This window comes from Stegostoma tigrinum, chromosome 2 (genome assembly GCF_030684315.1).
Source record: "Stegostoma tigrinum isolate sSteTig4 chromosome 2, sSteTig4.hap1, whole genome shotgun sequence".
In the NCBI taxonomy this organism is placed as follows: Eukaryota; Metazoa; Chordata; class Chondrichthyes; order Orectolobiformes; family Stegostomatidae; genus Stegostoma; species Stegostoma tigrinum.
The window spans coordinates 127,187,457-127,210,075 of NC_081355.1; the positions used below are offsets into that span (position 1 = coordinate 127,187,457).

At 40.0% G+C, this 22,619-nt stretch overlaps 1 protein-coding gene across 11 annotated transcripts in view; it reads right to left on the reverse strand.

The window, feature by feature from the left end:
• Positions 1 to 22,619, reverse strand: part of znf438 (zinc finger protein 438) — a 253,656-nt gene that overhangs the window by 95,816 nt on the left and 135,221 nt on the right. For 8 of the 11 annotated variants that reach the window (XR_009442880.1, XR_009442881.1, XM_048548856.2 and 5 more), the window contains 2 exons: positions 19,967 to 20,055; positions 15,522 to 15,604 (listed from right to left, as the gene is read on the reverse strand). Coding sequence is in view for 8 of the 11 variants with exons in the window: in XM_048548845.2 (XP_048404802.2) it covers positions 15,522 to 15,604; positions 19,967 to 20,055 (172 nt within the window). In the remaining 3 variants the exon portion in view is untranslated. Of the gene's footprint in view, positions 1 to 3,300; positions 3,467 to 15,521; positions 15,605 to 19,966; positions 20,056 to 22,619 lie in introns of those variants that run through there. The other 3 variants (XM_048548893.2, XM_048548883.2, XM_059639212.1) reach the window with 2 other exon arrangements.

Below are 22,619 nucleotides of genomic sequence, written 5' to 3' on the forward strand. Positions count from 1 at the left end.
CATAGAATCCCTACAGTGCAGAAAGAGGTCACTTGGCTCATTGATTCTTCATTGATCCTCCATACAGGTTCCCACTCTGACCCACCCCATTACCCTATCCACATAACCCAGCATTTACCATGGCTAATCCATTTAGCCTGCACATCCCTGGACGTTACAGGTGAATTTAACCTGCACATCTTTGGACTGTGGGAGGAAACCATCGCACCGGGCAGAAACCCACACAGACACGGAGAGAATGTGTAAACTCCACATGCACAGTCACTGGAGGCAGAAATCAGACCCAGATGTCTGTTACTGTGAGGCAGCAGTGCTAACCGCTGAGCCACCGTACCACATAATATTTTGTGACTAAGTGCAAAGTTATTCACTTCAGGAAAAAAAAGTGAATGGCAATGTATTTTGTAAATGGCAAGAGAGGTTGAGAAATATTGATATCCCAAACAGTCTCAAGTGTACCTGTATACAAGTCACTAAAAGTTAACTTGCAGATGCAGCAAGTAATTAGGAAGGAAATTGCCAATTTTGTAATATCAGACATACTGGGTTGAATTTTACCATAGTTTGGCTAAGTATTAGTTTTGCCGAGTTTCTGAACTTATAAAATTAGAGTATTCTAGGTGTGGTCTACTAGAGTTTTACACAGCTCTAACATAGCCTCCCCTCTCTTATACACTAGGCCTTGACCAAGAAGGGAAATCATCAAATGGTTTACATGAATTATAATATTGCAAAGCTAACAATGGACACTATCCTTGTGCTCATCGACATCATTTTGTCTTCCACAGCACTGAATGCCATTTCTGACCACATCACTGAAAATGCAGTTAGCCACACATTTTAAGAATACATCTACTTCACTTCCTCTAGACTGCACTTTGCATGACTGCAGTTTGCCTACGGAGCATTCATTCTCAAGTTTCATGGTTACAACCTTTAGTTGCAGCAAGTGTAACGCTTTGGATACTTCTGCAGGGTGCAATTAACCTACAAAACAAATTCATGATTAAGAACCAAAAACAGTGCCTCCATCTCAAAGTTGCAGAAGTGAAAGTATTTTCTTCTGGCGGCTGACAGAATTAATCATCACTGTTATGTGAACGTGCAAGAAGAAAAGGACAACAGTGGTAATATTTTATGAGACAAAAAATATTGGCGCATTTAACGTATTCAGCAGTTTGATGATGCACGTTGCCATTCACATCTTACTCCAGGGAATCAGTTCCTATTCTACAACTGTGCAAGAGGCCAAACTGTTCAGCAACACCAGGGAAACTATGGCACGTTGTTAAAGCGAGATTAACATCACAGTGAAATGAAATTAAACTCCTTTGGCTGATTAAACAGTGAAAGTAAATGAAGTATGATGGAAAAATATACTTATGTATTGCAGCCTCAGTGATAAAAAAATTGATTATCCTGCTACAAAAGTGACAGAATAACAGCTTCTATATCTTCCAGCTCCAACACCATCCTCCTGAAGGGCAATGATACAGCAAGGAGACTGGAGATCTGAAACTGCTTGAAAATATATGGACAGAAGCAAACATTCCTGCAGTGGCAGAATGAGATAATGGAGAACACTATAAACTAAACGGAAAAGAGCATTGAAAGAAGCTGAGTTAACACCACAATCATAATTAGGAAGGCTAATTTTGTATAAAGAAGAACATAAGAACTAGGAGCAGGAGTAGGCCGTCTGGCCCTTTAAGCCTATTCTGCCATTCAATAAGATGACGGCTGATCTTTTCGTGGACTCGGATCTACCTACCCCTGCGCTCACCATATCCCTTAATTCCTTTATTGTTCAAAAAATCTATCTTAGCTTTAAAAATGTTTACTGAAGTAGCGCCAACTACTTCACTGGGCAAGGAATTCCACAGATTAACAACGCTCTGGGTGAAGAAGTTGCTTCTCAATTCAGTCCTAAATCTGCTCCCCCTAATCTGAGGCTATGCCCTCTTGTCCTAGCTTCACCTGCCAGTGGAACCAGCCTCTCTACTTCTATTTTATCTATTCCGTTCATAATTTTATGTGTTTCTATAAGATCCCCCCTCAATCTTCACAATCTCCATCTGTATTCTAAATTCTACCATACTGTGGTCACTCCTTCAAAGAGGATCCCTAACTATAAGGTCATTAATTATTCCTGTCCCATTACAGAGGACCAGAGCTAGAATAGCTTGCTCCCTCAACGGTTCCATTACATACTGTTCAAGAAAACTATCACAGATACACTCAACAAACTCCTCCTCAAGGCTACCCTGACTGAGCTGGTTTGACCAATCTACATGTAGATTAAATCCCCTATGATAACTGCTGTACCATTTTTACAGGCATTAGTTATTTCTTTGTTTATTGCTCGCTCCAATGTGATGTTATTATTTGGTGGCCTATAGACTACGGCTATCAGTGACTTTCTCCTTCTAGTATTTCTAATTTCCACCCAAATGGATGCAACCTCACTCTCCATAGAACCTACATCATCTCTCAGCACCGCCCTGATGTCGTCCTTGAATATCAGAGCTACACCACATCCCTTACCTTCCTGCCTGTCCTAAATAGTCTGGTACCCCTGTACATTAAACTTCCAGTTGTGACTTTTAAAGGTACTTTTACCTCAAGTCTTTCACTTTCAAAAAAAAAATCACTCATAGGATATAGGTGTTTTTAGCTGGGCCAACATTTATTGCCCACCCCTAGTTGCCCCTGAGATAGTGGCGGTGAACTACCTTCTTAAAGCGCTGCAATCCACTTCGTCTTGGTGCCACAATATTACCCATTGACTTCACTCATTGATTTAAGTACAAAGAAACTACAAATAAAAAGGCGAGCAACAAGGCCTGCATTTAGCATTAACTCCATTTCAATAGGTTTCCAAACCGTTCCATTACCTTAAATAGAATTTTAATTAGAACTGTTTGATGTACTCTAGAAGCAAAAACTGGGCAGAAAAAAATTTGAAACACCAAAATAAGTGTTTGAAATTCATCCCAGCAATTATGTAATGTCCAACACATGCTACTATTAAGGCAATTATATCAACGCTACGTATTTCATCCATTAAAGGGTTAAGTATCAAAATAAAAGATGACCTTGTATCCAGAAACAAAGCACAATTCTGCACACTCTTCTGCGTGCAACCTCGGTCTGGATAAAAAGTCTGATATTCTACATTTGCATAATATTGAAAATGAAACAACACTCTGAAGCAGAATGTGAAACATGGCTGCTTTTGTACAATTTGGCTAACATAATAGAGTTCAACACATATACATACAAAATCCTATTTATTATTACCTTCATCTGGGATATTTTTGGATGTCTAAGAGTAAAACCAAACAGATTTAGAACATGTCGCCACCGGTCACAATCAGGATTCAATCAAGGTTAGGCTGTAATCCTTAGAGCATTGTTCATCATTTCTGGTCTACGGGTGGAAACTTCCTGTAGCAGCAGCTGTAACCTTGTCATCAAGACACAAATGTTCACAAAAGCATCTGTCTTTTACTTTGTGTGTTAAGATAATGATGCTAATATTAGGCTAACACATTAAAAATAACCAAACAATATGCTTTCTATACCAAATACTTGATTTAATTTCTGCAGACATGCGTCGTGATCCATGCACCTGTTTCAGGACTCGTGAAAGCTTTAATACCTTGAATAATTTGGCTCAGGTCTGTTTCCATCAAAATCCTATGCAGTCTCAATTTTAAAATGTTTATCTTATGGTAAGTCTGTTGCTGCAATTTTTTTTAAAAGATTGGTTGACTGTATCGATGCTCTCTCCAGCCATTTCTTTGGAATAAAATTATCCAGCAGAACTAATAATTCACATCTCCTTCATGAATGTATTGAAGGAAAGTAAGTCTCTAATACAGGATCAAGTCCTCAATAAAATTTCAATGAACATGATTTTAGGAGAGACTGATTTCATTCCTAGCTGTAATGTGACTGGACTAGTAATCCAGAGTTCCAGGCTAATATTATGGGAACGTGGGGTTGAATCTCAACAAAGCAGACGGTGAAATTTGAATTCAACAAAATTTAGAAACAAAAAACTAGTATACGCATGGCCATGTAGGCACTGTTGATGCTGTAAAAACCCATTTAGATCATTAAAGCCCTTTAGGGAAGGAAATCTGTCATTCTTTCCTTGCTTAACCTACATGTGACTCCAAGATGCACAGAGGTATGATTTGTTCTTAATTGCCCTATACAACGACCAAGAAGAACACTTTGTTGTATCAAGCTGCGAAAAAGTCTCAAAGAAATGATGCCAGGTTGATCACCCAGCATCAATCTGTGCACCAGAAATAGCCCAGGCAAAGAGCCTTGTAGACCCAACAAAATCTTCCTTACCAACATCTGGGATTTGCACCAAAACTGTGTGGATCAACAATCAACTAAATTTAAAATAAGGGAAGAAACAGGTGGTGCATTTGATTACATGAATAATAATAGACTTGGCACAGAGGGAGGTCACTCAAGCCATTGAGTGACCTGCCACTTTAAGGAGCTGTATTCCCATTTCTGTGCTCTTGTCCCTTATCTCTACAATTTTTTGCCCTTCAATTGACTTGTTGAACTCCTTGTAGTAATCGAGTATTGCATCTGCAGTCACCATTTTATAAGAAAGTTTATTCTAAATCCTGTAGGATACATTTTCCTCTTGTTGTCCCTGATTTTTTGCCAAACATCTTAAATTTGCTTCAGCTATTAGAAACCATTTCTCTTTATTTATTGTCTCTGCGCTGCTGAGGATTTTAAGTTACTACCAAATAAGAACAAATAAACACCACAGTGCTTCATCAGAGGCTACATTGATGATGTTACCCAGCAGTGTAATGAAATGTCTGCGGAACAACGAATCAGCTCGGTGAGCCAACCAACCACAACATCCACAACCCTAGCTACAAATCCACTCTAAAACCTGAGAAACATAAGAACATATCACACCACGTGATATCAAGACACTGGATACTGCAAAGGGTATGAGCCCTGACAACATTCCGGCAACAGGACTGAAGACCTGTGCTCCCCAAGCCAAGATGCTCCACTACAGCTCCAACACTGGCATTTAGCCAACAATGTGTAAAATTGCCTAGGTATGTCCTGTACACACAGGACAAATCCAACCTAACCAATTACTGCCCCATCAGCCTTTTCTCAACCATCAGTAAAGTGATAGAAGGTGTCGTCAACAGTGTTATCAAACAGTATTTACTCGGTGATGCCTGGGTTGGGTTCTCACAGGGTCACTCAGCTGCTGACCTCATTACAGCCTTGGTCCAAACATGGGCAGGAGCACAGAATTCCAGAGGTGAGGTGAGAGTGACAGCCCTTGATATCAAGGTCCCATTTGATCAAGTGTGCCATCGAGCAAAACAGGAATTAGTGGAAATCAGGGTACACTCTCCACAGCTTGGAGTCATACCTGGCACAAAGGAAGGTGGTTGTGATTATTGGAGGTCAGTTATCACAACTCCAGGACATCTCTGTAGGAGATCCTTAGGGTAGTGTCCTTGGCCCAACCATCTTCAGCTGTATCATCAACAAATGGCCCCTCCATCATATGGTCAGAAATGGCCACTTTCACCATTGTTTGCAAAATGTTCACCACCATTCACAACTCTTCAGATACTGAAGAAGTGCATGTTCAAATGCAACAGGATCTGAACAATATACCGGCTTGGGCTGACAAGTAGCAAATAACATTGCCCATCGTTTTAGTGGTGCCTATGACCATCTCCAAAAAGAGACAATCTAACCAAATTTGCTCCTTTATTTCAGTGGGTGAGGACTTTGGCTCAGGCAGTTAAGTACTTAACAAATTTATATCCATTTGTTGAATTAGATAGCAAAGAACTTTGAGACATTTACCTGGGCTTTAATATAAATGTATAGTTGAGCACAAACACCAATTTCTACAATACCCTTCTGGACCCTTCCCCAGTCTGGAAGTCAACTTTGATTTTTTTTGTAAAGAATCCAGCTTGTTTTCAATTTTATAAGCCACACCAATCATCCAATTAACAAATTAATAAATAACAAAAACATAAATTGTTCATCAGAGGCAATGTAGCAATAACAAAACAAAATGATGGGGAAAACAAGAGAAAGAATTAAATCAAAATAATGCTGGAGGAAGAGATAATTTACCTCAGTCTCTACAGAGTTCACTAGCTTGTGAATGCTTTAAGGGCAATGGTGGACACAGTGTGCTCCCCTCCCAAGGACACCTTGGCACGAATATTGCCATGTGAGAGAGGCAGGCAGACCAGAATTAATGCCCTCTGCCTGGACTTGTGGATGGCTACTTTAGCAAGACTCATGATAAGGCCTTCTGACCTGTCCATGCCCTCCACCCACACCAGGGTCAGAGATGGTTGCAGCAAGCCAGGTTCCAGAATACAGGTCTTTATTTCTAATCTTCCTGTTCAGTTATTATGTAACTCGTCTCCTGGCTCAGAGATAGGGACACTGCCATTGCACCACAAGAGTCCTCAAGAACCCAGCTCCTTTTTCTTTCCATTTATTTCTATATCCAGAGGTACTTACATATGTAACTGAACGGCATATTTTCCACCACCAAATCACTTGTGTGCTGTTTCACCTGCTATCCACCACCACTAAATCACCCATTTATAACAATCTAGCTCTTTTTCTTAATTTCTTCTTAATACAAAATTCTATGAGCATTTCCTGTTCTACAATAACTCTGGAGCTGTTCTGACAAATCCCTAAAGTGGCTTCCACTTCTAACACTGCCAATAACTGGGGTTGTGTCATTCAGAATATCACACCAACATAACATGAAGGTGTTTTATTGGCACCTAGTGTCAGTCTAGTTAAGAACATTCACTCAGTGGCAAAGAGCTGTAAACTCCAGAAAGGTAATTTACAGGCAACATTAAGTCCACCAAGCTTATTTCCCATTCACTCTTTTTTTACTTTAATCTGTTCAAAATTTTATCCAAGCTCAATCCTGAAAATGCTAATTTGCACAGCATACATAATCTATTGGGAAAGTCATAGCAAGTTTCAGATATCCATGGTCCTTTGTGACAGAGGGTACTTTGATTTTACTTGTGAAAGATCCAACTCTAATTTTAGATTTTACTTTTTGGTTATGGATCACCCCGTAAAAACAGTATCTTCATATTTACTCAAGTAACTTGATCATTTTAAACATCAAGTAGTTCAGTTGTGGCTAGCTGGGCAACACTTCTGAATTTCAGATAACAAGGTGTGGAGCTGGAGGAACACAGCAGGCCAGGAAGCATCAAAGGAGAAGGAAAGCTGACGTTTCAGGTCTGGACTCTTCTTTCTGAAGGGTCCAGACCTGAAATGTCAGCCTTCCTGCTCCTCTGATGCTGCCTGGCCTGCTGTGTTCCTCCAGCTCCACACCTTGTTATCTCAGAATCCAGCTTTGGCAGTTCCAACTACCACTTCTGAATATCAACTTCCTCGAGATAAAGATCAACATACCAACAGTCTTTAGGGGTAAGTATATTTATGATGGTTTTCTTAAGAGTCAAAAGAAGCAGCTGTGCTTCTGGGCCGCACAAGGAAACCTTGGGACCACAAATTCTCACTTCCTCCCTCATCTGTACTGTTCTGATGCACTTCCCAGAATATCAGACACAATTTCTGCAGGTATGTAAAGGTGACGTCCAAACGTGCTCATGAAATCCCTGTCCCCAATCTCATCATCACTCACTTTGGATTTTGGCAGGGTTGGCCCTGGTGAAGTCATGGAGTTAAAATGCCTGGATCCCTTTCCGTTGGTCTGTGTCGACTCATCCAGAGTTAAAATTGGAGCTTCTCCTGTTTCTGCCCTACATGATGTAATTTTTTTGGAGAAAATGAAATGAGTCTAAACCCTTTCATCCTACTACTTCACTGCGTAACAAGAACTTTTTCTTTACGTTCCCACTCAGAGAATGAGCTTCTCAGATTAAAGTAATCTAACTATCTGAAAACTGCTTACAGATTTCAGCTACTCACAAGGTTATTGCAACGGGCAAATGTTTACATGGGAGTGAACAGAATTCAAATTAACTACTTACACATGCACAGCGTGCAATGCATTCTAGACTTTTATGCCAAGTACATGCATAGGTCATTGAGGTTTTTGCAACACTTGTTACTAAGCACCCATCCCTCCAGTTTCTGAATTTCCTTAGTTGGCTTGTCGCCCCCAAATCTGCTCAGACAGATGTACAATACAACAAAAATGCCTCCTGTGCAAACGAGCAGCAGGTATTGCAGAAGTGATTTGCTACTTTTGAGTTATCAGTTTACTCAATAGAATTCTGAGTCATACAGGGAGAAACATAAACAGAAAAAAAACCAGCTGCTCTGCCAAGGTAGCAGTTTTTCAGAGTCAGTGTGAATTAACTGATTTAATTTGCATCCCTTTATGAAGGGGCCAGGTCGACATCTTTTCTCAACTGGATTGAATTGGAATTGAAAGGCTCAGTGAATGGAGCATTGCTATGTATTTAATGAAGTCTAAAGTTCTTGTGGCAACTTCCACTGCCTGAGACACTGGTATCATTAACATGCAACCTGCATGTTTCAGATGACCAGGATCTAGTTCCTTCACTTTTCATTCCCTCCTCACCAATTTCAACAGTAAATAAAGCAGGTATCCAAAAAATGTCAGTCTGTACTATACTATCAAGTGACGGAAAAGGCACAGAAAAGATTCAGCAAAAACACAAGGCACAGTTATTAACACTGTAGCAGCCATATATTAAAAATGAAGCTGCCTTCCATCAATACCAAACTCATTTAACTCATGCTGGAAATGTTATTGTAATCCAGAAGCCACCAAACAATCCAAGGTACAATACAGACTTTCAGGGAGTACATTTAACAATTATGAAGTTTGAATGTTTATACCTAATGGCATATACCATGTACATTATAAAAAAACAAGAGATGAGGCACTGTTGCTTTCAAAATTTAGACAAGAACATATGCACAGAACAAAAATGCACATCGTTAACACTTGCCCAAAGGTGAAGAAAATCATTCCTTTTAATAATTTTCATGATTGGACATATAATCCAAGAAATACTAAGCTGCCCAGTAGGAGGTTTCATATTTTAATAGGAAAATATATTACTGTTGATGTAGGCCTAAAAATAATCTCTTTTTTCTGCAGGTTTTTTAAAAATAATTGATCATCTATTAGCAACGATACCAAGAATTTTAACAAGAATCCAAATATTTTCATCATTTAAGCCAAAAAGTCTTGAATTACTAAAGGGAAAATTCACAACAAAAAACACCATCATCTGCATCAGAGGACTGGAAGATTACAAATGTTGCATCTCTGTTTAGCCAGAGGTGAGAGATAAACCTGGTAATTACGGGACAGTCAGCCTAACATTGGTGATGGGGAATCATTTGGAGACAATACCTCAGGAAAACATTTACCAGCATTTGAAACAATGCCAGACAATAAATGAAAGCCAGCACTAAAATATTAAAGACAAATCCTGTTTGATGGACTTGACTCAACTACTTGGTAAAATAATAGAGGATTGATAAGAATAGTATGATTAACGTTAAATATTTACACTTCTGAAAGGTCTGTGATGAAGCACCACATCATAGATTTGTTACCAAAATTAAAACCATGGAATTAAAGAAACGATAACAGCATGGATAGAAAACTGACACGGGGTCTGCTAGCAGAAACTGCAAGTGAATGCCTGTCTATTAGACTGAAGGGAAATATACCTTGACGTTACCAATCATCAGTAATAAGACCACTATCCATTTCAATGTACACTAGCTATGTGGAGCAAAAACAAAGTTGCTGGAAAAGCTCACCAGGTCTGGCAACATCTGTGGAGCAGAAAACAGAGTTAACGTTTTGGGTCCGGTGAACTGGCAGTTCTGAGGAAGGTGAGCTTTTCCAGCAACTTTGTTTTTGTTCCTGAGTTACAGCATCTGCAGTTCTTTTGGTTTTTACTAACTATCTGGGTTTAGTAAACAGGGCATAACTTGCCGATTGTCATCATTCCTTTCTTCTCTATATGAACTACAAATTAAGTGCAGGAGTAGACCACTTGGTACCTCCAGGCTGCTTTGCCCTGAATAATAACATTTTCATCCCTCTCCTGATAAACTTTTACCCCTTGCATTTCCTGTTGGCTTTTAAATAAGAGTTCCAACACCCAGGACATTGAGAGAGAAAAAAAATTCTCCTTATTTCTGTCTTAAATAGGTAACTGTTAATTTTTAAACAGTAACGCCAAGTTTGAGATTCTTCCACAGCAGAATACATCCTTTTCCACATCCAGCTAGACAAGTCCATTCAAGATTTTAAAAATCTCAATCAAGTCGCCTCTCACTCTTCTAAACTCCAGCAGGTACAAGCCTACTGTGTCAAACCTTTCCATCATTTCCAGATATTAGTCTCTGATGAACTTCCGATGCATTTAGATCTTTCTGAAAATAACAAAACATTAGAACAGCTACATAGCTAAGTGATAAACCACAATATCTTCAGAATGCATAAGAAAAATTTATGAACACTGAAAAAGAGTGGAACTTGAGTTCTTCAGGTGAAATTGCTGCCAGGATTTTCTCTTTAACATGTGAAAGTTTCTTTTGTAGCACAAACTCTTAAAAACCAACTATTATACTCACACAGAAAGAATAGTTACCTGACCAAGAAAAGGAGACTCAGATGTGGAGTAGTAAACTAGGGTAGAAAAAGCTGACAATTAACCCAGGTCTATCAATAGCTTAAAATCTAAAGATAAGTTACTACATTTAACTTGACACTCAGATCTGATAAAGGATATTAACCAGAATTATTGATTTGTTTGGTGCCTGTTGCATTTTTGAGAATATTCCTCTTTTTTATTTCATTCTTTCCAATATTCCTATTGTTTCTATCCCTTTCCTGTGGAATTGTAATGCAACATGACTTGGGAAAGGACAATAGGAAACTGAGGGAGGAGTTAACTCACCTACTGTGTTCCTCCATGTTGAGAAAATCTCAACTAGTAGATCTAGTCAAGGTCAGCAAGCTGCCATCTGAAGAATTACAGATGTACCATTCTCTCTGTCATAAGGACCCAAAACCACAGCTGTGTCCTTTCCAGATAACTAACCAGCAGCATTTGCTGCCATCCATTCTCAGTATTTAGCCAATGGCTCAGCGGTGAGCACTGCTGCCTCACAGGGGCCCGGGTTCAATTCCACCCTTGGAAATGCGCAATTTAAAGTCAATGGATGCTGACAGGATGATAATACCAATCACTATTCTTGCGCTTCGCATCAGATAGAAATAGATTTCACAATTGATAAATACACACAAGCTCCTGAATATTGTAGAACAGTGCTCCGGCTATGGTGTCATGAATGTTCTGTATAATTGAAGCATTACCTCCATATTTTATAGTCAATTCTTCTAATAATAAACAATAACATTTTATAAACTTTCCTAATTATTTGCTGTACCTGCATACAAGCATATGGCAATTCATGCACTGGTCACCCAGATCGTTCTGCAAATTCTCACCACTTGCTAACTTTTTTTAAGCTTCCTGCCAATTTCATGTTTTCCCAACATTGTGTTAGAATCCTGGCATGTGCATAACTCTAGGTAATGTCACCTAAGCCACATAGGTCCTTAGGTATGAGCCAGACTAAACACAGTGCATCTGTAGTTCTAACAGAAGGTTGTAAGAGAGGCTAACAAAGTGCCCATACCAAACTAAGTCTGTGTTTTTTTAAAATCTGTTCCTAGAATGAGGACAGCACTGGCTATGACAGCATTCAGTGCCTATCCCTAATTGCCAAGAGGGCAGCTGAGAGTCAACATTGTTGTGGATCTGGAGTCACATGTAGACCAGACCACGTGAGGATGGTAGATTTCCTTTTGTGAGGGACATTGGTGGACTAGATGAGATTTAAAACAATCAACATTGGTAATCAGTAAATTCTTAATTCCAGACATTTTTTTGTTAATTCAAATTTCACCATTTGCCTCGGTGCAGTTTCAAACCTGGGTCTCCAGAACATTAGCTGAGTTTCTGGATTAATAATCTAGGGTTAATACCACCAGGCCAGATACTTTCCTGACTCCAAACATAACTAGCATCAACTGTGGAAAACTGCAAACAGCTGGATGTAATGAAAGAAGATATTCCATATGGTATCAAATAACTTGCTCTGAACAAGCAGCAATGGAAGAAATGGGTTTCTGATGTGCTGTTCGGCCCTAGGGACATTTACTTGCAATAATTTTTCATTAACGAACACAAACAAAAGCAAATTATTATTTGTCATGAATTTTCATGAGCGTACAATAAGCTGAAGAACTAAAAGCATTTTTATTGGTTCAATTAACGTTTTACTTGGACAGAGTGAATGACTGTGAAAACTATGATGCTCACACGATTGCTTCTATTCTTGTACGACCTGCATTGGCATTGACCGGGAAACAGCTAACCTAGAATGATAGATAATAAAATGTGAAGCTGGATGAACACAGCAGGCCAAGCAGCATCTCAGGAGCACAAAAGCTGACGTTTCGGGCCTAGACCCTTCATCCTAGGCTCGAAACGTCAGCTTTTGTGCTTCTGAGATGCTGCTTGGCCTGCTGTGCTCATCCAGCTTCACACTTTATTATCTTGGATTCTCCAGCATCTGCAGTTCCCATTATCTCTGACCTAGGATGATGTCAGGCTACAGGAAATCACAATTTCTTGCAGGGAAAAGATTACGAATGATGGCTATCCTATGGCTGGTTTACAAAGGAACATTGGAATTAGGAGTAGGAGTAGGCAATTCAGCCCTTCGAGCCCACTCCACCATTTAACACGATCATGGCTGATCTTATCCTGATCTCAACTCCACTTTCCTCCCTGCTCCCCGAAGCACTTTATCTCGCTTCTCATCAGAAACGTATCTATTTCTTTCTTGAATTTGTTGTTTGATTCTGCCTCCACTGCACTCTGTGATAGAGATCTACTGATTCACAACCCTCAGAGAAGATCCCTCTTCATTCTTCTGAACTCCAGCGATTACAAGCCCAAGCTATTCAACCGCTCCTCATACAATGGCCCTTCATCTCTGGAATATACGGACGGCACAATGGCTCAGTGGTTAGCACTGCTGCCTCACAGGAGCCCGGGTTCAATTCCACCCTTGGGTAACTGTCTGTATGGAGTCTGCACGTTCTTCCTGTGTCTGTGTGGGTTTCCTCCAGGTACTCCAGTTTCCTCCCATAGTCCAAAGATGTGCAGGCTAGGTGGATTGGTCATGCTAAATCATCCATAGCGTTCAGGGATGTGTAGATTAGGTGGCTTATAGGGAGATGAATCTGGGTGGGATGCTGCGAGGGTTGGGGTGAACCTGTTGGGCTGAAGGGTCTGTTTCCACACGATGGGGATTCTATAATTGATTCTATGATTTTATGAATCAATCTCCATTAAACTGCCTCCCGTGGGACCACAAGCCTCCTTAAGTAACGACACCAGAACTGGACACAATATTCCAGGCGTGGTCTCACCAACACCTTATACAATTGTAATAACATTTCTTTACTTTTATAATCCCGTCCTTTTGCAACAAATGCCAGGATTCCATCTGCCTTTCTTATTATGTGCTGCAATTGTATGCCCACTTTCTGCAATTCAAGTACAAAGATGCCCTGATCCCTCTGCACTGCTTCCCATTTAAATAATAATTTTCCCTATTGTTTCTCCGGCCAAAATGGATAACCTTGCACTTATCCACATTATACTCCATCTGCCAAATTCTGACCCATTCTCCTCGCCGATCAATGTCCATCTGTCAACTTTTTGTCGCCTCATCACAGCCTGTTTTCCTACCGATTTTAGTATAATTTGTAAACTTTGCTATGTTACACCATGGCTCTGCTTACAGATTATTTATATAGATTGTAAATAGTTGAAGCCTGAGAACTGAACCCTGTGGTATCCCATTAATTATGCCATCCAGAGACAGATCTACTTATCCCCACCCGCAATTTTCTGTCAGTCAGCCAATTTTCTATCCAAGCCAATACTCTAATCCTAACTCTCTGAGATCAATCTTCTGGATGAGCCTTTTATGCAGCAACTTGTCAAATGTCTTCTGGGGGTCTAGGTATCCAGTGTTTAGATCCTCAAAGAACTCCAACAAGTTGGTCAATCATGACTTGCTCTTCATGAAACTGTGCTGACACTGGTGAATTGAGCCTTGTTTTTCCACATGTTCAGTTATCTCCTCCTTTATGATTGACTCCAGCAATCTCCCCACTGCAGAGGTCACACTAACTGGTCTACAATTCCCCATTTTTTGCCCATCTCCTTTTTTGAATAAAGGCATCACATTAGCAAGTTGCCAATCCATGGGGTACTCACCAGAATTCAGGGGTTTTCAGAAAATCATATCTAATGCATCCACTATCTCTGCTACCACTTCCTTTAAACCCTAGGGTGCATGTCATCAGTTCCCAGGGATTTATCTGGCTTTAAATCCATCAGTTTTCTTAACACTTCACTCTAGTAATAGCAATTTCACCAAGTTTCTCTGTACTAACTGCAGTTTTTGGGAAGAAATTATCACCTTCCACTGTGAAAACAGAGACAAAATATTGGTTTAGTGTCTCTACCATTTTTGAGTTTCACATTATTATCTTGCCATTTTGACCCTCCAAAGAGCCAACATTTACTTGCACCATCATCATCTGGTAGAAGCTTTTGGTAACAGTGCTTATATTTTCTGCTAATCTCCTTTGGCAGTTCAATTCCAATTTTTACTAGGTTTTTACAATCACAAGGTTTACAATTGTTAAACTTACCTTACTACAAGAACATCAAAAAAAATCTTTTGGTGAACAAAGTGGCAGCAGATAAAAAAAATGCTCAGATTAGTAAAACAGACTTGTTTCAACAGCCAAACTGCAGTTACATTTTCTAAAATAAAACAGAATTTAAAATTGATCCAATAAAGCTGGGCCCAGCCAATCATGGAATAAAAGTTTAACATTTAAGGACCAACTTATATCTCATTATTTTGACACTGGTATCAAATATACAACAAGCATTCTGCAGCCTAGGCTCTACAAGTTTTTTGAAAACCCATGGTACTGTCAGGTCTAATTTTGGACAGCCTCTAAGTTAACTTAGCAATGGTAAGATGCATTTCTACAGTTGGACTCATCCTTGCTAAAACTGAAATGAAGAGTAATCTGCAGCGCCTGCTTCTAAATGCTGTTTGCAATCTGTGCCAAAAGTACAAAGCTATATACAGAATCAAACCTGGGTGTAAATTACTCTGCTCAAATTAATTCCAAACATTACCTATGCACATTTTATAGAAAGAGGTACAGATCTGTAGAGTGGCATGAATCAGCACCCTTAAGAGAGAGTGCGGCTGAGGGAGTCAAATGTACATGAAAACGAAAATACCAAATTAATATTAATGGAATTTTTCTCAGTAGTACTATTAACAGTTTAATAGAATGTAATACAAACTTGGTCTCATTTTGAGGGCTTGCTCTTTGGTCAAATGAACATATGGTATCTTCTTTCATTTCAACATCTTCATGTTTTTCATCCTACACCAGGAAGATAAATAATGTTAAAAACGAATTCATTTGCACAATACAATTCTTTTTGGGGAGGGGGACAGTGGGCAGCTGTTAAATTACAGTTGTGCTGCATTACAAAGTGGTAGAAAAAAAGGATATGAGCTTTGAATAGAGTCCGTCAGAGCAATCAGGAGCTGAGCAAATTCCAGGCATAACAGCAGCACAAATTTAATACATTCTGCTTTCCAGTAATTAGTAAACCAAATGAAGCCACCCGCCCACCCTAAGTTTCCCTTATATAGGAATAAAGTTGTCCCATTTCTGACGTTTCACCTTCTCAGATTCAAAACTACTTCAACAGACAGTGTCAGAGAGGACCAGAATGGAGAGGGGGAGGCAGACATACAGAAACGCAAATAATAAAAGTAAGCAGAATGCCTCGTTGAAGTGCAATAATTGCCGCTGTGGCAGACAAATACAGCAGTAATTTTGCAAGGAGCAAGATCCTACAAATGACAATGAGATACATAGTGTGCTAATCTGACTTTGATTTTGCTGGATAAAATAATGTTAATTACAATTGCCAAAATGGCTGGTTTAACGTCAAGTATTGTGTGATTCTTTTAACCTCAGTCAGAATCACCAACGATAAACGACAACATTTATGATGGTTTCAGTTGAGATGGAACCTCCAAAAATGCAAATCTATCAATATTACATCAAAATAGCAACAAAGATTATCCCACAATGGAGTTGAAATCAACAATACTTTGAATCTGAGAAGTGGAGGTGCCTGTCTTGGACTGAAGAAGACAAAGTCAGAAGTTGCAATGACAGCAGTTTACAGTGAAACAGGTTTATTTGAAATCACAAGCTTTCTAAGCACTACCCCTTCATCAGGTGAAGTCAGGCACTTCACCTGAGAAGCAGCAGAGCTTCAAAAGCTTGAGATTTCAAATAAACCTGGTAGACGATAACCTGGTGTTATGTGACTTGTGACTTCGAATCTGTCTCTATTGGCAGCCCTTCCCCTCAAAGAGCTTGGAGGCGAGTAATGTGGTTAACATTATCTTTGCCATTAGACTCCACGTACATTTTTCAACTTGCTGAAATATAACAGGATAGGTCAAAAATCAAGACAAAAAACTGGTAAGACCCCAGTTAAAATGTGTACAAACTTCAGCATTCAGTTTAAAATGAATACAGAAACCATGACAGGTTACAAACAGAAATTCACTTTTCCAGCAAGAATGAGAAGCTTTAGTAAAGTGGAGGCATATGGGTGTTTTTCTAGCCATGCCAGAACTTCTTGGCAATCCTTCAGGATGTCTATCTTCTATATAGTAACAAAGAGTATGAATTCCTGCTTTAAGTTTGCTCAATATAATCCCAAGTGTTGAATCCAGTCAAAACAGCCTCTTATGACTTAAAAAAAGTCTCTAAAACAATTGCACATGTATTCATTAGAGATATTTCCACTCTACATAAAACCAAATCACAGGGGTTTTACGACAGATTTGAATCCAGTTGCACTGTAATAGTCTTCAGTTTAGAGACTGATTCCAAAATTTAACAGCAAGGAACTTCCTCTACACGAACTAGCAGAATAATTTGATCTGCAGAGCTCAGTAGTAGTTTAACAACTTGACATTGCAGGAGGAAACAAACTTATCCTCTGATTAGGGTGCTACTTCACCAGTACAACCGCCACATACTGCTCCTCACATATGAACCATGACACACTCAGTATCAACTCTTCAAGTCCATTAGTGAGATCCACAAAAGCCAGTCTTCGCAAATACAGCAAATGATGCAGAGTGATGGCTTGTTCTGAGCATCAGATTATGGTTGCAGGCAATTCTTTCCACATCTTTGTGCCATTCAAATATTAAGCAAGTTTTTTGATCCAAGAAGGCATGTCATCAGAAATATTTCCATCTCAACTCTGGTCTCTTCTAATATCTTTCAAATGCGGCACTAAGACAAGGCCTCATTTGTCATGTTACAGACATGTTTCAATGGCACTGTTTGAAGACAATCAGGGGATTCTTTTCAGACTGGGCTTGCCAATATTTACCCCTGAACAAAAAGCACAAGCAGCTTCTTCTCAATCCTTTTGGTGGGTCTTAGTTAGGGGCTAACTCACTTCCTATGTAAAATTGTCACGATACATTAAAATTATTTTATTGGTGGTAAAGCACTTGAGATTGTGGGCTATTATTTTTCCTCAGTCTTCATGCACCTGAAGTAGTGCTGGCAAGACCAGCATTTGCTGCCTATTCTTAATTGGCCTTGCTTGCTCGTGACATGTCTTCTTGAACTGCAACAATTCATTTGGCATTGAAGCACTGTTATCGAAGTGAATTCCGGATTTTGACACAGCAACAATGATGCAAGGGTGATATATACGCAAGTCAGGATGGTGATTCAAAGCAGAATTTGCATTCAATGGTTCCTACATACAGGCAGTACCCAGATTGTGAACAGGTTCTGTTTTGGAGTCTGTTCCGAAGTAAATTTTTATGCAATTCAAAACACAATGCAAGACAGTTGTAAATAAATGCAGGAAATATTTGTATATTGAGTCTTTAAAATTACACCCCTATATGGGATCACATGCATAAGCACAAATGTTCATAAATCAGGCTACTGTAAATCGGGAACTTCCTACATGTCCCTGCCCTGCATTTTTCGTTCCAGAGATCGCAGGTTTGGAAGATACTGTCAGGTGAGACGTGGCAAGTTGTTGCAGTGCATTTTGCGATGTTACACATTGCAACCACTGTGCATCAACCTGGTGCTGTGGAAGCTGTGAATGTTTAAGGTACCATTTTATCCAAATGATGTTGACCTTCAAGTTTTGTTGAAACTGCTCTCATCCAGGCAAGTGGCGCGTATGCAATCACACACCTTGCCTTTCAGATATTGCGCAAACTTTGAGGAGTTAGGAAGGTGAGTTACTCGCTGCAGAAATCCCAACTTCTACTCCATGATAGCTACTGCATTTACAAGGCTAGTCCAATTCAATTTCTGGTCAATAGTAGCCCCACGCTCCACACCTCCAGCAAGATGAAACTGAGAAATTCAGTGATGGTAATACAATTAAAAAGAGACATGATTCTACTTTATTGAGGTCAGTCAGTGCCCGGTATTTGCGAGGCACATATGCTACTGAGCACTTATAAGCCCATGTGTGAGTCCAGATCGTGCTGGAGATGGACACAGACCTCTTCAATGTCTGTGGAGACACAAATAGCATTAAACAATATGCAATTATCAGCAAACATGCCTCCATTATAAGTTTGGAAGTGGGTAAGATCATCGATGAAGCAGTTGAAGGTGGGGGTTGGGCTGAGCACAATATTCTTAGGCGGAGTTGGTTGACCTCCAACAGCCATAATCATCTTTATGCTTGGTATGATCTAAATCAGCAGAGCATTGTACCCGATTCCTAAAGTGCTTAATTTTGCTGGGGGTTCTCAATGTCACAGTTGGTCAAATACCGCACTAAAGTCAAGAGCAGTCACTCTCATCTCACCTTCAGGCTTTTTGCCAATGTTTAAAGCAAGGCTGTAATGGGGTCAGGAGCTGAGTGGCTCCGATGACATTGTAATGAACTTAGAAAACTGGACATTGGTGTGAAGTTGTTGCTTCATTGTAGACTGATGGGCAGCAAATGGCTGGTATGTATTTGTCCTACTTTGTGCAGTCGGGACATACCTACGTAGTTGCCTATATTGTCAGCTAGGTGCAAATGTTGTAACTGCACAGAAACGATGCGTCAGTCAGGAGCACAATCACACAACACAACTAAAACAACAGCTAGAGATCTGAAATTTAAAAAAAACAAGGTGCAGGAGAAATGTAGCATGCCTGGCAGCAATTGTGGGGAGTGAACAGAGTTCATGTTTCAAATCCCATATAACTTCTCTTTTGAAATGACATATTCATGTTGGAGTTGAATGTTAATTCCACTTACCTCTCTATAAACGCTTCCAGACTGCTGAGTTTCTCCAGCACTTTGTTTTAATTTCGCAAAATGAAGTTTTCCTCTTAATTTGTCTTTGTTTAAAAAAAATGCAGGGGTTTCATTCCAGCTGACATGCAGTGAGCATGAAGGCTGAGAGCTCACTGTGGGGAAATCATAGGCGCAGATAGGAATGGCAACAAAAGCTGGCTTTGCCAGTGGCACCCACACTCTAAGAATTAATTTTTTAAAAGACTACCAGCTTATAATTATAATGCGGAAAACTTCTTTCAATTTTATTATAATCAAATTCGGTTATATGCTTTTCTGTCCAGTGATTAATAATAAAAACAAAATGCACTAAATATCACAGGTAAAAATAAATAAATCATGAAATTGAATTAATTTATTTCTTGGTTTACCTGCAAATCATCTTCTTTCTTTACATACTCTTCATTAATTTCTTTAACATAGCTATTTTGACCTTCATTCATTGTTATCTGTCCTTTGGCTGCAATAACAATTCAAGAATACAGATATAAGAATAGAGAAAAGCGATGAACAAATGTCACATTATTTCAAAAGTCAAAAGCCTAAGTGGATACAAATTCAAAAATAAAGAGCATGCTTTGTCTCTAATTAAAGCTCTTATAGTCATTATAAAACTGCTCTGAATAATTAAATGATTTACCAAATGAAGCAAAAACTTAGAGGATCATAGAATCTCTACAGTGTGGAAACATGCCTTTTGGCCCAACAAGTCCACACTGAACCCCAGAGCATCCGACCACAGACCCATCACCCTATAGCACACCTAATCTACATCTCTAAACACAACGAGCAATTTAGCATGACCAATCCACCTAGCCTGCACATCTTTGGACTGTGGGAAGCAACCAGAAAACCCTGAGGAAACTCATGCAGACACAGGGAGAATCTGCAAGCTCCACGCAGATAGTTGCCCGAAGTTGGAATCAAACCCAGGACCCCAGTGCTGCGAGGCAGCGGTGCTAACCGCTCAGCCACCGTCCCGCCCAAATAGCTGATGCCAAATTTCTAATTTCTAAATAACTTCTTGGCTGTCCATTTCCTATCTTCCTTAAATCCAAAACTTCACTGAAACACTTTTTCCACATATATGTGCACAAAATATTGATAACTGACCACTCAATTTTTCCAGAGATAATGGGAACTGCAGATGCTGGAAAATCAGAGACAACAAAGTGTGGAGCTGGATGAACACAGCAGGCCAAGCAGCATCTTAGGAGCACAAAAGCTGACATTTCGAGCCTAGGCCCTTCATCAGAAAAGGGGGATGGGAAGAGGGTTCTGAAATAAATAGGGGAGAGGGGGAGGCGGATTGAAGATGGATAGAGGAGAAGGTAGGTGGAGAGGAGACTGACAAGTTTAAGGGGCCGGGGATGGAGCCAGTAGAGGTGAGTCCTGCTCTTCGTTGGATTATCTCAACTCACCCAATCTGATGGTAGGATCTTATTACTAGCCTCAACTCCAAAGATTAAAAAGGGGAAACACAATTGAGATTTTGCTTCTGATTGTTTTCCACTTGGAAGTGGCTGCAGATGGGCATTACTGAAGACAATTAAATAGCCCCAAAAGGAATTAGAGCAAAGGGATGGGGGAAGGTTCTCAGAAACATTCCTGAACCCACTTATTTCGGAATTACCAGTGAGTGTGTGCAAATAATGCCACTTAAATTCAAGATTGTCACAGAAGAAACTATGAATATTTCAAGCAATGTTCATATCATCCCCAACTCAGGCTTTGCTGTTCCAAAATGCATTCACCTCATACCATCTGAAATAAAGCAATCAATCCTAAAACACCTTGGATCAATTGCATTACTTAGCTGAGGCCTGAGATTTATTTAGCTGCTCATTCAAATTCACAGGATAAAAGCCATATCCCATGGGTACCCTGTTTGTTCCATACATTAAAAGTTAATTAGATAAACAAGCTGCAATAGCAGGTTGTGTTTACTGATGCAGTGCAATCCTAGGTGACTTGGCTTCCAATACACCTGAGGGTATTGAGAGTACTAACTGGATTATTGTCATGTAATATTAAGTTTAGAGTGTATCTTTCAAACAACATCTTCAAAATGAGGTTTTACAAGCGAAACAGCTCTAGTAATGAGCACATAACATGATTAAACGAACCCAGCTGCTTCTGAATGTCTAAAGTCAGGAGGTATGGGATACAGGGTGATTTGGCTGTCTGGATTCAGAATTGGTTGGCTGACAGGAGGCAGACAGTGGTTGTAGATGGTAAGTATTCTGCCTGGAGGTCAGTGCTGAGTGGTGTCCCACAGGGATCTGTTCTTCGGCCTCTGCTCTTTGTAGTCTTTATAAATGACTTGGATGAGGAGGTTGAGGGATGGGTTCATATGTTTGCTGATGACACAAAGGTTGGAGGTGCCGTTGATAGTATCGAGGGCTATTGCAGGCTTCAGCGAGACATTGACAAAATGCAGAGCTGGGCTGAGAAATGGCAGATGGAGTTCAACCTGGATAAATGTGCAGTGATGCATTTTGGAAGGTCGAACTTAAAAGCTGAATATAGGATTAAAGGCAGGATTCTTGGCAGTGTGGAGGAACAGCAGGATCTTGGTGTTCAAGTGCATAGCTCCCTCAAAGTTGCCACCCAGGTGGATAAGGTTGTTAAGAAAGCATATGGTGTTTTGGCTTTCATTAACAGGGGGATCGAGTTTAACAGCCGCGAGGTTATGCTGCAGCTCTACAAAACCCTGGTGAGACCACACTTGGAATATTCTGTCCAGTTCTGGTCGCCCTATTATAGGAAAGATGTGGAGGCTTTGGAGAGGGTGCAAAGGAGGTTTACCAGGATGCTGCCTGGACTGGAGGGTTTGTCTTACGAGGAGAGGTTGACTGAGCTCGGACTTTTCTCTCTGGAGAGAAGGAGGAAGAGAGTGTACAAGGTAATGAGAGGCATGGATAGAGTCGATAGCCAGAGACGTTTCCCCAGGGCAGGACTGACTGCCACGAGGGGTCATAGTTTTAAGGTGTTAGGAGGAAGGTATAGAGGAGACGTCAGAGG